The sequence below is a fragment of the Hippichthys cyanospilos genome, chromosome 2 (assembly GCF_059441005.1).
Source record: "Hippichthys cyanospilos isolate Australia breed blue-spotted pipefish chromosome 2, RoL_Hcya_1.0, whole genome shotgun sequence".
Lineage (NCBI taxonomy): Eukaryota > Metazoa > Chordata > Actinopteri > Syngnathiformes > Syngnathidae > Hippichthys > Hippichthys cyanospilos.
In genome coordinates this window covers 20,331,497-20,347,193 of record NC_142370.1, presented here as the reverse complement: position 1 = coordinate 20,347,193, position 15,697 = coordinate 20,331,497, and the positions used below count along the sequence as shown (strand labels likewise).

Below are 15,697 nucleotides of genomic sequence, written 5' to 3'. Positions count from 1 at the left end.
CTGGCATGGATGTCGGCAGATGGGGGTAGAAACAGCGAAGGGCAACCCTTCGCGCTCTGATCTCACAACAGTCGTCACTTCGGTAAAGAACACCCAAAGTAAGATGATCAGAAAATCCCATTCGAAGACCGCGATTTCAAACAAATTAGATGTGTTCAAAGATGACTACTCATGGAGGAGTAACGAAGATGTTTGTGCAAATGAAGAGCAGGAAGGAGAGGACGCCCGTAAGTTAAGTGGGAGGCTCTATTTGGCATAGGATAAAGTAATGATGAATATTAGGGCTTTTTAACAAATTATATATCATCTGTGTCAAAAAAATAAAAAATAAAGCACTGACACCTGAAATGATTTTATTGTTGCAACATTGTGTTTAGTAGAAGACACACTGAGATATGGTCCCCATTGTGTGGACATGCAGGCCCATTAGTGGTCCAGACGTTTGGTCTGTGTGGTTCTGTGGATGGCGTCTCCTTCCATCTCCCATTTTTTCCCTCTCAGCAGTCTTCCTGCTCCCCTCCTGGGTGCACAGCCTCACTCCTGTCCATATCCACACTTCATACATGTGACAAACACAGTAATGCCATTCACTTCACAGGTAGCAAAGTACTTTCCTTGAAAAAGGTTTACTTTACACATCGCATTTGCCATCTAAAAGAAGTCAACTATAAGTTCTCGTGAATGAAGGAGTTGCTTTTCACGTCCATCCTCGACTGGGTTCTGCTGCCGGCTTTTTAGGTCGGCTACTACCATCTTAGACCATGGGAAAGTTGTTATCCATAGTAAATTCACATTTCCTGTGACCACACATGCTCTGTGAAATTTAAAACCGTATATCATGTGTTTATGAGCCTCTATGTCGACACAACTGATCTTGCAGATTTGCTACCTTATGATGATTTTTCACTTTAGTGACGGAGCATTTCATTTTCTCTTACCTTTACTATTTAGAATCTTCTATTTTGATTTAGATACTTTTATACCGCCATAACAAATATCCCAATGTACTGTATTTGTTATACTTACAGTGCCATGAAATGAATGTTAATTGTGTTGTATCTTTATTACGAATAAACAAACGGATTTCATTGAAAGAAAAACAAACATCAAATCAAATACCACTATCCAATGGCCAAATAAATACTAGCACCGTTCAAAATATCTCTTGGTATAACCAGTTTTCGATGAATGAAATAAAAGTGCAACAAATTGAAATAAATTAGATGAGAGAAGAGTAAGTAGAAAACTGGATGCTTAGTTAGTTCTGTGGCCCGAGCTGTAAATAAAGTGAATATAAAAGATATAGAAAACCACTTCTTGTCAATATCATGCTGACCAAACCTGACCATGTGGAACGGGTGACCCAACCAGTGCTGGCTAGCACGAGCTAAGCAAACTGTTTCTTCGTCCTGGTGCTTTAAAAGCCAAATGACTTAATTAGAACACTGACGTAAGCATTAACAGAATGAATATATGGGACAAGATGAGTCGGCGTGCCATTATTTTTCTCTGCCGTGTTCCATTTTAATGACTTCATTCTTTTGAAATCTGAGATTTATATGGCTTTTGAGAAAATGTAGATGTGAACCGCAAAAGGACAGACCATGAGATCACATTCATCTCATGGGTGCTTTTTGGACATATGCGTCACAGACAGCTTGAGGACTCATCATGACTGTCGTAGAAATGTTGCATCATTTTCTAGCGATGTACCTTAAAATGTTGATTCCGAGGAATACCGCTGTTGTTTGATCTGTTTTAACATGTGCGCGTATATTGGCTCTGTTTCATACACTTAAGTGTTTTCTTACTTCCAGTATGTGTTTGATGGAGGAGAATGCAATGCAAGTTCTTCAATGTCTAGCATTTTTTTAAGACATTTGCACACTGCAGTTGGATTACGAGGTCAGATTTTTCTTTCTTTTTATTTTTTTACTTTTTAAATATTACTCTTGTACTGATAGGAAGCGTTAGGATGGATTATCAACACACTCTTGACGTATAGCCGGTTTCACATTTAACTGAGGATTTATGAAGAACAATGGGGATTTATGATTAATCCAACTGTACATACATGAAACATGCCGGCATTCGATTATCATCGGTAGGCTAATGGGTCAGAGAGCGGGAAAATATTATTATCTGTTCTCTCTTTAAAACCAAGCTTTGTAAAGCACAGAATTACAGCCAACCAGAATCTCTTTCAAACTCCAGTTGCATCCCGCTGATATTCCCTCAGGGAAATTAAGGATTAGCGTGGCCCTTTCAAAGAGGAATTCCTTAGTTGCTTCCCATGAATGCCCCCCCCAACCCCTAAGCCCACACTCCAATCCAAATAGTGTGTTGTGTTTTGCCCACCGCCCGCCCAGCTATGGGACTTAAGCCCTGTCTCTCTGCGAGGTCGGTTGTGAGCTGTAGTAAGAGGATGACAGTGGATTGTCCGGCACCTCACTGATTCCTGGCCTGGACTGTCACCTCGCCAAACTGCTAAGAGTATGATGTGTTGTGACTTTTACTACTGGTCACTCTAAATCTGAATACTGCAACAAAATAAAAAGCCCCATTGCTAGTGTGGCTTTCAGAATTATTCTTAGTGTTCACACAAAGGTCACCGGCTTGCTGGTGCCTATCCCAGCTGTCTTCGAGCAGTAGACGGCAGACACACTGAACTGGTTGCCAGCCGAATGCAGTTCAGAGGTCCGGGGTTTGATTACGGCCTCAGCTTTCCTGTCTGGAGTTTGTTCGTTCTCCACATGCCCATGTTGATTTTTTGATATCCCACCCTATTACTTTTTAAAGAAAAGAATTAAAAATGATAGCAAATTTAAAACAATCTAACATACATAACTCTCCTAGGATTTAAATGCAAAACATCAGCCTTTACTGAAATACTTCTGCAAACAGATGTAGCGTAGCAAATTGTATGAAATCAAGTGCGAATTTAAAACTTTCATTCCAACTTTGTTTAAGGTAAATATTATGACATGTGTCCCTGAGGATACAAACAAAACAATTTGGATAAGGTGCTGCACGACCTGAGATGTGTGCTTGATCCCCCCCGGCCCCCTTTTTTTTTTGCAAGGAAGAGCAGCATGTCAACAGCCTTTTTCCCCACTGTATATCTAGTACTCTATATACCGAGTGCTTGATCTTTAGCAATGTGCAACACCGCCGCTTCAATCAACGCTCTCCATCATGTCCCTTTCTTTTCATCCATACTTCCTTGTGTAGATTATTCCTCCACACTAAACTGTTTTATAGCTGGAGTTTGTTTGTCGAAGCGGTCTAGTTTCCTCTGCAAAGCTTGACATTTTACCCACTCGGGTGGGTTCCTCTGTTTTAGATGCTGAAATTCGTTTGTTGTGCTGCTGCCTTTTGTCACAACAGGTTTTAAACAAACATTGCAGTGTGGAGTCCCCGCAAACTCAAACCACTTCCAAATCAGTGAGGAAAAAACATTCCGCTTTCTTCAGCTTGTAGCCAAGTTGCGCTAGCTTGATGTTTGGCGTGAGTGTGAACTGTAAAAGAAACGGGAGCAAGGTGGAAGCTACGGAAGCCCATTAGGGAGAGGTGCGCTGCAGCAACAGGGAAAGACAAACAGACCTGATTTTAGTATTTTTAGAATTTTCTCCATCAACAAAATCAATACATTGCTCAGGCCTAGTGATCTGTAATTAGGGCAGTATTTTCGGGTTGTCAACATCAAAGTATGCCGAGAGAGTTACGTTTATTAAACTACCTTTGAAAAGTAATGATCTCACCAGCCAACTTAGAGCACTCAAGCGCTGCTAATTAGCGGATAATTTAACGAAAGTGGATGCACTAACTAGCAAAATATCATATGAAAATATCATAAATAAGTTGTTTTATAGTGTCCAGAATTGAGCGTGATTTCATAACAACAATGGATTGTTTGTCTCGACGGTCACAACCGCTTGTGCAGTAGAAAGACTCGAGTGAATAGTTGTTATGACATGTCACACCAAATCGTGGATGGACACAAACTCCTTATTTTGACACAAAGTGTTTCATTTTGAAGCCGTTCCGGAAGTGTGTTTTTCGAAGTCTAACTGAAGCGCAGAGCTTCAACAAGCAGTGCATTTCTTCTGTACTCAATTGCCCCAAAAACAGCAAAAAGGGGGAAAAAAATAGTGTCATGCTGTGCAGGGATGAGAAATCTAACTTTACGAGTTCTCCTCTGTATCTTTATTACGCACTGTACACATTGAAGCGACCTACCTCTTAAAATATGCATGAATTAAAAATCAAAGAAACATTAGCCTATATTTGTCCTATACCAGTACTGTACTGTTAACTTTTTCTTTTCATATCAGATCCATGATGAAAAATGATCATTTTCCGAATAATACCTAAAATGTCCTATTGTGCTCATCTCTAAATCTTGCACTAGAGCTCCACAATTAAAGTACAATGTTTAAAAATAAAACCTCAATGTTCATTTGTGAGCCTTTCGTTGCAGTCAATTCAAAGTCGTACCAATTGAGTGCCTGATGTCCAGGCAGGACTTCTTGTCCTTCTCTGGTAATGCTTTCTGCACTCTGCCTGATTTCGTTAACTTCTCCTGTCCTAGTTGCTGCTCTGTTCATGTTTATGTTAATTTGTTTATGGGCTTTTTTTTCCTGCTGTAAGCTGTTACATAATTCTTTTATCTAGGACAGAAACCAAAAGTCCGCTTCTGTCTCCACTTGTGCTTCTGATGTGTTCAGTGGCCATGCAAATGTGTCATTGGTGTAAGAGACTAGAGACATTTGATCCGCCATTAAAAGTCTTTTTAGTGGCGGCCCAGAACCAGCACTGGCCCTGTAGATTCATGCCTTAATGAGATACGTTTCAATGACTATTTCATATTCTTTTCAAGTATTTACAGTTTTGTTTTAGTTTTGCAGTACAACATTTAACTAAGAATATATTACTCATGAATCATTTGATCATTTGAATGATTTGAGGAACAAAAAATCAATGTAATCCATGTAAGTGGTCAAACACAAAATATTGAATACACTATTGGTTATTATTTAAAAACATATGAAACATATGAAACTCATGAATTAATGTAGTAATGTAGTATGTATGTATATGTATTAAATTTGTACTGGCTTGATCAGTTCAAGTGTGAAGGTGGACAGACAGAGTCTATTAATGGTCCCAGGGCATCACGCCACCATTGAGGGAGAACCTTGTTACAAATGCGGAGTACGGCAATGTATTGTACAGATTATTATTTTTCATTTAAGATCTTTAGAAGACATTATGTCTTTATAGTTTGTTGGTTTCATTTGATCTTTTATGAAAATGTCATTATATCACTTATGAAAATTCTACTGGATCAATCAGGTCAGCATCTGTGGTGGGATGAGACTGCGCCATCAGATCACCATTAATGTCAGACTTTGAAGTGTCGTTGCCCGTTCTTCGAAGAATGAGGAAAGAGCATTTTGCTTTTAATATCTGGCTCGTTCATTGCTTCCTTTCTAAACGGGTGCTTATCAATTCGCAGCTTTTCAACAGTCAAGTATATTCCTCTTAGCACATTTGACTATTTTGTGCATTTTCATGGCTGCCTTTTGTAACAAACAAAACTCAGAAAATGCAACAGGGAAAAAAAACTATGTCTTGGAGAGGGTTTCATCACTATGCAGCACAGTGTCAAGCTCATTGTTCCGTGGGCCACGGCTCTTACTGTATAATTAAACACTGCCAAGAACTACTATCAGGCATCTATTTTGGATTGGGGTGCGTAAGACAGCTATTACAGTGACAGCAGAGGAGGCTAGCGTGTTCATCAAAGCTATGATCATGAGAAATGATGGTTGACTAATGGCACATTTCATTTGATTTGTTTTGGTGCAGGCGGCGTGAGTTCCATTCCCACTTAGTGACAGTGTGAATGCGAGTTGGAATGATTGTCTTTCTACTGCCTGTAACTGACTGGCAACCAGTTCAGGATGTACAGTATTCCACCTTTCACCCGCTGTTAGCTGGGATAAGCTCCAGCCCCCGTGACTCTGGACAGGATAAGCCTTGTTGGCTAGATGGGTAAATATCATGAACAATATTTATCATCCACACTCACAAGCCGCATCCTTTTTCTTTCTTAAGGTTTGCACGAAGGCTGCAACTAATGATATGGATGCACCGAATTTTCGGCCACGGAACATTTTTGAATGAAAATGGCAAAAAGTGCATTTTTGGTTGCCGGCCAAACGTCAATCAAAACAAAAATAAATGTCTGTTAACGGATGTTGTGATGACGCCAAAATCAGCAACCGTCCTTCTTAATTTCACTTGAACACATAGGAAAATGAGATGGGTGGCACAATGTAGACAACTAGTATTTCAGCAGGTGTAGAAAATAGCACTGCCAAGCCTCCACTTCTTTACTGAGACTACGGGTGAGCTAAAAAAAAAAAAAAGACCTTTCAAAGAAGACAACAACATTTTTCTCCAATACTACATTTTCACGTTTATGTTTATTTTCGTTGAACCGACAAGCAAAAGAAGACGCAGCAACATTATGTAACACGCCACCAATACGACATAGGCCAAAATAAAAATCAACAGCAAATACTTATGTACATGGATGACATTGGAATAGTCATAGAAAACTTTTATTTTGAGGATAGCCTTCATAGCTGCAGTAGTAGAGTAGCTAGATTGAGTCCTTGCAATGTTTGAAAGACTCTTTAGATTCAACACAATGATCCTTCATTTAGAATTAAAGAAATTTAAGAATTCCAGTCAAAAGGCTGAAATTCAAAGCATTTGGACAATTTTAGGTCTCTTAACAATTACTCAATTATCAAAAGTAATTTATTAATGCTCTAATTGATTAGATATCAATTGATCATAGCCCCTCAAGATAACACAGTTACCACAACTGTTGTTGCAAGCTGCTCGCAACAAACTAGTCATCTTACTGGTATATTGATGTTTTGGCAACTTGCCATTCACAGCAGTTAAAAAAATAAAGTCAAATTCTATATCTGCGGCAAAGATTGAGTCATCAATATTTGGTTCATATACCAATGGGATTTTCTATTTACATGATTTATTTAGCTTTGTTAAGGGTGTGAGAGTGATTTGCATCCCTGCTTAGCCTTTCCTCAGCCTGGACGTCCTTTAGCTTCTTAAGTCTCTCTTTCTCGCTTTTTATGAACCCAGTCGAGCTGCTCGTTTTTGTAAAGAAAGAATTGCACTTTGCATGTTAAAAGAAACAAACCGGCATTTGCTGACATCTGAGCGCATCGCCAATAGTGCAAGTGACATCTACATTTTTACTCCTTTGGTAATTTATTACTCAGAGCTATTTGTGGTTACTCTTGCTACACAGCAAAGGCCTTCTGTGCTTGGGACATAGTTGGGATAACAACATTACCGTAAACTTGATGTAATGAGCTAATTTTAGCTTCAGCAATTTGGTGATTTTCCTTCCTGGTTGGAAGTTGCAGCCTTGCCCCTGCTCCATAGTTATCCTCTTAAAGACCTTGTAGGCGAAGGAGGCTGCACAAGAAGGCCATTAAGTTTTAAGCGTTGCTGGCTGATTTTGAGTTTAAATGCTTTGACATTGTGTAGTCCCCAAAAATTTAGACTTTATACAATCAGGAGTTTTTGGATCCATCACAATCACTGGTTAGCAATTTGATCACGCATTCTAATTTTTTTTTTTTTTGCAGGTTTGCAAGTTGTTGGTGCTCCGTCCCCACTTCCGTCATTGTCAGTCCGCCATTTTTTTTTTTTTTAACCGAAACTTGTAATCGTTGGTCGATCTCTCCGACAGTCAATCGTCGGTCCAAAGCTAACTCCCACCATCGTCATCGCTCACCCCCTACCGTCGTTATCGCCTGCCATGAAAAAATTAAACCCCTGGAACAAAAAAAAAAAAAACCTCAAAAACGTTTTTGTTTTATGTTATTAAAACAAAATTCACATGATACAGATCATCTGTCACTTACACTACAAGTAAAAAGCAAGGTTTTGCTAAGCTTGATTTACTAGATAATACATTTTTCTTTCTTACCATCTAACTTGGATTTCCCTGCCTTGAAGCCAATCAGAGTGAGACTGTCACTTTGCAATGTGCCTATTGGTTACTGGAATGCTGTCACCTCCCAGGCATCCCAGAATGTTATGTGCAAGCAATTTGTCCATCCATCCATCCATCCATCCATCCATCCATCCCAAATCATGTTTAAAAAACAAAATCACACAAATCTAGTACTTAATTCAAAACTTTTTTTTTAACTTCAGGCCTGTACAATGAATGCATTGAGCATGTTTGTTTACTGTAGCAGTTAAGTTCACAAAACCATGGCTGCAATGCAGCGCAAACATTGAAATCACAGCCATGCTGGCTAATTTAAATGAGGAGAAAGTGCTGCTCGGTGCAATTTACGGCAGTTTAAACATTTCTCAGTAATTTGGAAGATTTAACTGGGTTTAACGATGGTAACAGATTACACTGGTGGTGACAATTACAACAACCGATTAAAATGACAGGCGAAATCTACTTTTCCGTTGGCAAAACTTCAGTTCGTCGATGACCGACGAACAGCCAATTTGCCGGCAATGGGGCAACATGTCTATTCAACATGTCTTGTTTTAAATGATCTTGTTTGAAAGGTATTTATGTAATATGTATATAATAAAGCATTTGTTGAGAATTGGTCATGGTTCAACAAGCTTTGCTATTCCCAAAACTGACAGAGATGAAAAGGTAAAAACAGCAGTGACCCCTCGAAAGCATTCAAAAACTGACCAGGCATGAAATGAAAGTTCAATCCAATGAAACAAAACAACTTGACAGGGAAAAAGGACGCAGCATCTTACGGTAATCAAATGATATGGATAATCTGACCCTAAAAATTGTGATAAAAAACATGAATGTTCTTTAATTGTAATAAATCAATATTTATTGAAAAGTTTTTGAAAAAAATGAACTGTGGAAAGATGACAAGGCACATCTTTGTGAGATGGCCTTTGGTTTCTTGAGTGCTACAGACTTTAAGCCGGTATCAAACCAATGTAGATACACAAATCAAATCAAGGCTAATGGCAGTTTTATTTTGGAAATTATTAAACATCAAAGTGTTTCTTTTTTTTCTCTGCATCATTTACCATCAGTGTGATTCTTTCATTTTGGACACAGCTCTTCAATTATCACTGAAATTGTTGTAATAACTGTGACCTGACATAAAGACAATGATTATTGACTGTAGATTTTTGTTGTTGTGGTTGATTCATTATTACTCTCCCTTTTGACCAGCATCTGGAGAGGTCCCAATGTGAATTGTGTGGACAGCACTGGATATACCCCGCTCCATCACGCCGCCTTAAATGGACACAGGTAGTGGGTGCTACATATATTTTACCTCCACAATAGATGAGGCCTCCTTCACCACAAAATGCTCCCAGCGGGACGATAAAGCTATTGATTACTTGTTTGCAAAGACTGTGTGTATTTATTAAAGCTCATTAGAATCTGATCTGCCCTTTTTATGTTTTATTTATCAGTGAAGTGGTGGAACTGCTCCTACGAAACGAGGCCTTGACCAACATAGCCGACAATAAGGGCTGCTACCCTTTGCACCTGGCAGCATGGAAGGGAGATGAGCACATTGTCAGGTTGCTCATCCACCAAGGACCCTCCCACCCCAAACTCAACGAACAGGTTTGACCCTGCATTTACATTTTACTGGTTTGTGTTGATGTTCTTGTTGGAAGAGGTCAATTATTCTCAGCAGAATGCGGTCTCAACAACGGCCGTGTCAGAGCTATAAATCGACATATCAATTATTGTGATAGGCCTACTTGTAGCTGCAGACCGCACGTTAAAAAGATAAAGAGAAAAAATGCACTTAGAGTGGATGTCTTTTGGCCCATACCAAAATAACAACAATAAATCGCGCTGTCTGCTCAACATTCTGCTTGCTTCTATACTCACACTTGGCCCACTACCTTGGCTTACTACAATCACCAGTCAGGAGTCAGCTTTTATAAATATTTATTCACAGCCTTATAGACAGTCACACAATATTAGGCGTAGTGGGCGAGATGGTGGATGGTGTGGACCCAGATGTAGAGGGGCAGGGAGTCAGGTTGTTCTCAGAAAAACTAGGATTAATATGAGGAATGAAAACAAGGTGGGCTACAGCATACAAAGTGACAAAATAAAAACCTGGAAAGAACCAACTCCTTGAACAGACCTTGAGGAAAACCAGAGCAAAACTCATGGGGAATAGCAAAGACTTTGATAGACAGCTATTATGACAGTCAGATATACTATAACCCATTAACCAACTGAAAACAAACTAGGAACTAAATACACTCAACACTAACGAGGTAACATGCAGCAGCTGGATAGGAACAGTAGGCAAGGGAAGCTGATTGGTTGACACACACACGAAGGAGCAGGTAACCACAGACAGGTGGAGACAATCACACTTACAAGGACAAACACAAGGGGAACAGATATTTGAACTTGAAATATGAAATAAAAAACCCACAACTAGAAACTACAACAAAGCCCCCGGAACAGAAAAACCCCAGCAACCTACAACAGAACATGACAAATATAAGTGCAGGGTTGCTACAGAATGTTTTTTTTTTCCCACTTTTGAATATTTCCTGTGGGGCGGGGTAAACCGTCTAGCAAGCTGGATATTGTTACTTAAGCACTGCATGTGTAATGCACCATATGGATGTTTCCAAGAATGCGACTTGTGTTCATTGTCCCAGCATCATGACTCACACTTTGACAATGTTACTGATACTGTGCTACTCAGAAGTGCTTTGACACCCTGTTTGTGTGAGAAGTGCTTGTTTTCGCTAACAGTTTTTGTTAAGCCACTGCAGACAGGACTGTTTTGAACATGGGGAAATAACCCACTCTGAGCTTTATGACTAAACTGTGGTCAAATATTCACTGGGGAAAAATGCATATGGTAATAATGTACTATAATTCTCATTGTGGGCTATTTCTCCTAAACTAATCATGACATCTGATCGGTCATTAACACATCCCTGTCGTTTCTCATGTTAGGTTGTGATAACCATTCATGCAGTCATTTCTTGTCTGAACCGAAACCATCAGCTTATCTTCTTTTCCTCCCTCCCAGAGCTCTGTAGACCATAAAGAGTTCAAACGCTGTGGGCCCTTTGACCCTTATATTAATGCCAAGGTGTGTACACCGCGCTGCTACAATCTTTCCTTTGAGTGCTTGTCTGCTTTGCTGCTGTCGGCCTGCCGTGGGTTCATTGCTGCTGCTTTCAGGGCTGGTCTGGGAGGCTTTCATGTAACTCTGTCAGTGGATTACTTGGTCTTTGCTCACCCATGCTAGCAATCACAAATTTTATTGAGTGGCGCATTATGACAAAAACCCTTGCATGTGACAGAAGTCAGTAGCCCTTCCATTTCACTGTACATTTAACTTTTTGTGGGACGAGATTGACAAATTATGCAAAGTACTGTGCTTTTTAAATGTATTTGACACACTTTTTTTATGGCTGGTTTACTGTTAAGCCGCTATGCTAAAAACTTGACAGCGATATTTATTCATTTGTTGACAAAAAGAAAGTTGCTTACATGGGCATAGGAGGCATTGCGTTTACTGCTTTTTTCAGCGTAAAAAAAATCGAGAGGACGCTATATACAACATAATTAGACACCTGTTTGGCGGCTTTGTAGCTCCTGTCTGTTGAATAGTCAGTATCGCACTAACGATTGCACTGAATCAAATTAAAGTCAGATGCCAAAATGCAAAGGTTTGTGCGTTGCACTCAAAGCAGGTACCTTTTACACTTTTTATATTGCTAACATAACATTAGAATTGTTATGGCTGGGGCACCAACGTGTGCACATATATTAATTTATTACAGCAATTCATTGAGTGTTACACGTACATGTCGGCAGGGAAAACTGGCAGATCACTTCTTCCAGCTTCTGAGCTACTGAACACTCATATCTTATAATAGTATATTTATGAACACACTTAAACCAGAGTGGCACTGTAACAAAGCAGAGCCACTGTGTTCCTTATCCGTGTTAAACAATATCCTCATCATTTAAATAAAGTAGGACACCTGTTTCCCTTTTTTAATTCAGCTGTTGACTCTCCGGAGCCCTTTCCCTTATATCTGTCCAAATATGCCAACCCCTCCATAATTGTGTTGAACAGGCATAGCTGGAAGCCCACCAAGGCTTGTACACAAAGCCGCACACTATTTTTGAACATGGTCAACTAATCCTCTTAGTGTTTGGATGGGGAAGGATGACTATTCCCTATAGCACCATGCAGATCTATATTGCAATTGACCTCCTTCATTTTCATTTTTTATTTGTCTGAGTTGTGGTCATGAGTGATTCTGTTCTGCATAAGTAAGCACATGGTAGTTTGAAGGGGGATCTTCTGACTTTTGTGGCTGAATAATTGATTTATTGTTATAAATAAATAAAACGACTGCGCTTTGGCTGTGGTTGATGGCATCATGTGACCCAGTAGTGGGGCGGATCTTACTTCCACAGAACCATTCCAAGAGGAGGAGGATGGGTATTGCTCAGCATGGCCTTCTCCTTGCATCAACATCACACGGCGATTTCCATGACACACTGATCAGTGAGGAATGTGGAAATGGACGGATTGGCCCCACCTCCTACTTGATTCTCACAAGGTTGCTCAGTGGAGGCTAGGGCAAACTGATGTTGTGGTAACATCGTTAGTGTCCATACAGCGGAGGCTGTATGGCCAGTAGAGAGAACGAGCCAGGTGTGGGCTGGAACTTTAAAGGGAGCCTTTCTTCTGTTGTCAACATCAGGTATTGAAAAAACATCAAATGTACTGAAAGTGTTTTTTTTTTCTATTTCTTTTTTTTCATTTTGGGTCAGGAGCCCCACATACCTGAAATTTGGAGGCACAATTTACACTATCCAAAAAGAAAGAAAGAAAAAAAAAAGCAGCGAAATCTGTGCCATTGAGGATCCAATGGCTTGTCACCAGGGCAGTAACCAAAAGTTTACGCAGAATGTACCCTGGTGTACATTTGGACCCTTACGATTTTTGCCAATTGTTGGCACATAATGAATGTATCATAGGGTACATATTGTATTATGGCAGTGGCCCCTCCCAGCACCGATCGATGGCCCAGTGCCATTTGGTACCAGGTCGCACAGAGGGACAAGCTATGGAAAAAATAAATACATAAATGAACAAATAAATAACTAAATTACATTTTTGCAGCGGAATAATTTGCAAGAAATAACAATCGATGAATCGATTGATAATTGTCATTGTTATTCATTGGTATTTGCAGGGCCATTGGTATGCTCAGGCTCATGGCACAGTACATCTCCTGCTGGCTTCATATCTTTATATAGGTCACTTGTCTAATTAAATGTACGTTGAGATGAATTCCTCTGATCATGCATGCGTATCTGAGCACATCGTATTTCAAATGTTAAACGGGCTTTCATAGTGTTGCACCAAGGCTAGGTACCAACACCAAACCAAACTTTCTAGCTGGATAAAATGTTCTCTAAAATTGACAGTGTGCCTTCCTTATAATGAATTGTGTCTCATGTACACATTGCTTGCACATTGCTCAGAGCAAAGCATTCTGGGATGCCTTCTTCTGCATTCATATTGATGTGGTTATATTGTCATATTGATGCAGCTTTAACCACTAATCATGAGCTTGGATTATTATGGAATTTTCAGAGTATTTTGAGGATTTATCAACTGATCTAAAATGGCCGTACTGGCAGATAGTTACTCTGTGTGCAGGAACACTGTCCAGTGCTGATTTTGCTGGAGAGAATGCCTGACCAAGTGTGTCTTAGCTTGTTGACATTATTAACTTTTGCTGGTTGACGATGTGCAATGAGGTACACCGCCAAACTAAAGTTTACAAATCATGGAGGCTTGCAACTATTTTGAAAGCAGATGGATACAGAATGTGCACTCTAATACACAATGTACACATTCATTGAGTTAAAATGAATAAATAAATAAAATTATGGGTCAAAAGAGAACCAAACCAATATTTGGATCAACCTTCTGGTTTATTTTGCATGAAATAAGCCTACAACTGTGGTGTTTGGTACAAAAACTCAAAAATGTGGTTTCGTACAAATCAACCCAGAAAGTTGGGTCATATTGACACAATAATTAAATCAGTCCTTTTTAATTGGGTTATTTTTAACCCAACTGTTTTTAGAAGGTACATTTCGAATTCCTTTCCGAAGAAGCAGTTTCAGTTGCACGGGTAGAAAAAAGCACCGGTTTTTCTTAATGCACAGATATGCATGGCCCTACAGACTGTAACTTTGAAAATGATGATGCGATTTTGCACCGCTTACCTGTGCGTTATTGTACAAATTCTGGTGATGAAGCTTCACGTTTGTTAACTTTTTTGGGTGTAGTCAACTTGATGGCGGCATTTGGCTGAATGTGCTGGTAGCGCACCTCTCAGTCCCAGGACTTTAACACCGACAGCGAAAGTCAGACGAACAAACGGGATGCTTATCCAAGTGAGGCTTTACTCCATCTCATTTCAGCAGCAAACAGTTCGCTATTGTTCGCTTATTGACATATCTTCGTAATTCGGAAAAAAAAAAGGTTTCTTTTCTCCCTTGGCATTCTTCAAGCACCTAGTGATGCAGCAAGAGTGCATATTTTTAAGACGCATGTAATCTAATGTAATGCAATCCAATCTAATCAGTTAAACTTTACTTCACCCAAGATGGCTTGTGGAAAAAAAAAAAACTAAACAAACAAACAAAGTGGAAGTGACGAAACGTGAAAGTAGCTTTTAGATGTCAAATCTAAGTTGAAGTTGAAGAAAGTTCGACCCATGTGCTGCATCGCTCTGCATGTAATCCATGTTTTAACTTGGCGTACCAAAAAAAAAAAAATTGGTCGAAAAATACGGTGATACAAACAAATAAGCTGTCAGCTATTATTCCTCTCCTTTTGCTGTGGTATCATTTAAGTGTTGTTTTTTTGGGGGGGGGGCTCGACTAGAGATTGGGGTTACCTCATCGTAATGATCCTCTGCTCAAGTTAGTTGTGCTTCCTTGAATGTCCAATTCAAGAGTGGACTCTTTTTAAAATTGTACATATTTGAAAGGCTTTTCCATCAGTTGTGTCAGTAGGGCGTGTACCAGTAAGTCCAATGCGTTATGAAAGGGAAGATAATCCCTCATGTAAAATGGAATCTGACTCCAGTGCAGAGAATCCTAGCTCGTGGCAGGATGTTAGAGACTTACCTCATCCCAATGGTGCAAGTTGTCGACTCTGGAATTTGTGGCAGTGTCCAAATGGGGGGGGGGGGGGGGGGGGGGGGGGGGCTATCATAGTTCCCGCTCACAAAATGCACCACGTTGAGTTTCATCAGATCTGTTGAAAACAAATCTAATTTCCTGGAGCACATTCCTGTCTCAGTAGCAAAATAGTTTTGAATGTCTTTAAAAAGCCGCGGTGGATTAATGTACTGTTCATACAGGGGAAGGCATTGTTTGAATGTGAGCTTGGACAGATGAGACGCTGGCACACACAGCCTCTTGGTACACAAGCTGCAACAGCTGCTCAAGCCCACGCCTTCTCTGCTGCCGCCGGGGGCCGCGGTGACGTAACCTCGTTGTGCCGCCAGCCAACTAGTCACGTGACAGAGGTCGCTCGTCAGA

The 15,697-nt window shown here is 40.0% G+C and overlaps 1 protein-coding gene across 5 annotated transcripts in view; it reads left to right on the top strand.

Annotated features, from left to right (window-relative positions):
• anks1aa (ankyrin repeat and sterile alpha motif domain containing 1Aa) overlaps positions 1-15,697 on the top strand; it is a 49,640-nt gene that overhangs the window by 7,151 nt on the left and 26,792 nt on the right. For 3 of the 5 annotated variants that reach the window (XM_088439016.1, XM_088439035.1, XM_088439026.1), the window contains exons 2-4: positions 9,284-9,364; positions 9,532-9,688; positions 11,136-11,198. In XM_088439016.1, coding sequence (XP_088295142.1) covers positions 9,284-9,364; positions 9,532-9,688; positions 11,136-11,198 — 301 coding nt within the window. The remainder of the gene's footprint in view (positions 1-9,283; positions 9,365-9,531; positions 9,689-11,135; positions 11,199-15,697) is intronic. The other 2 variants (XM_088439044.1, XM_088439052.1) reach the window with 1 other exon arrangement.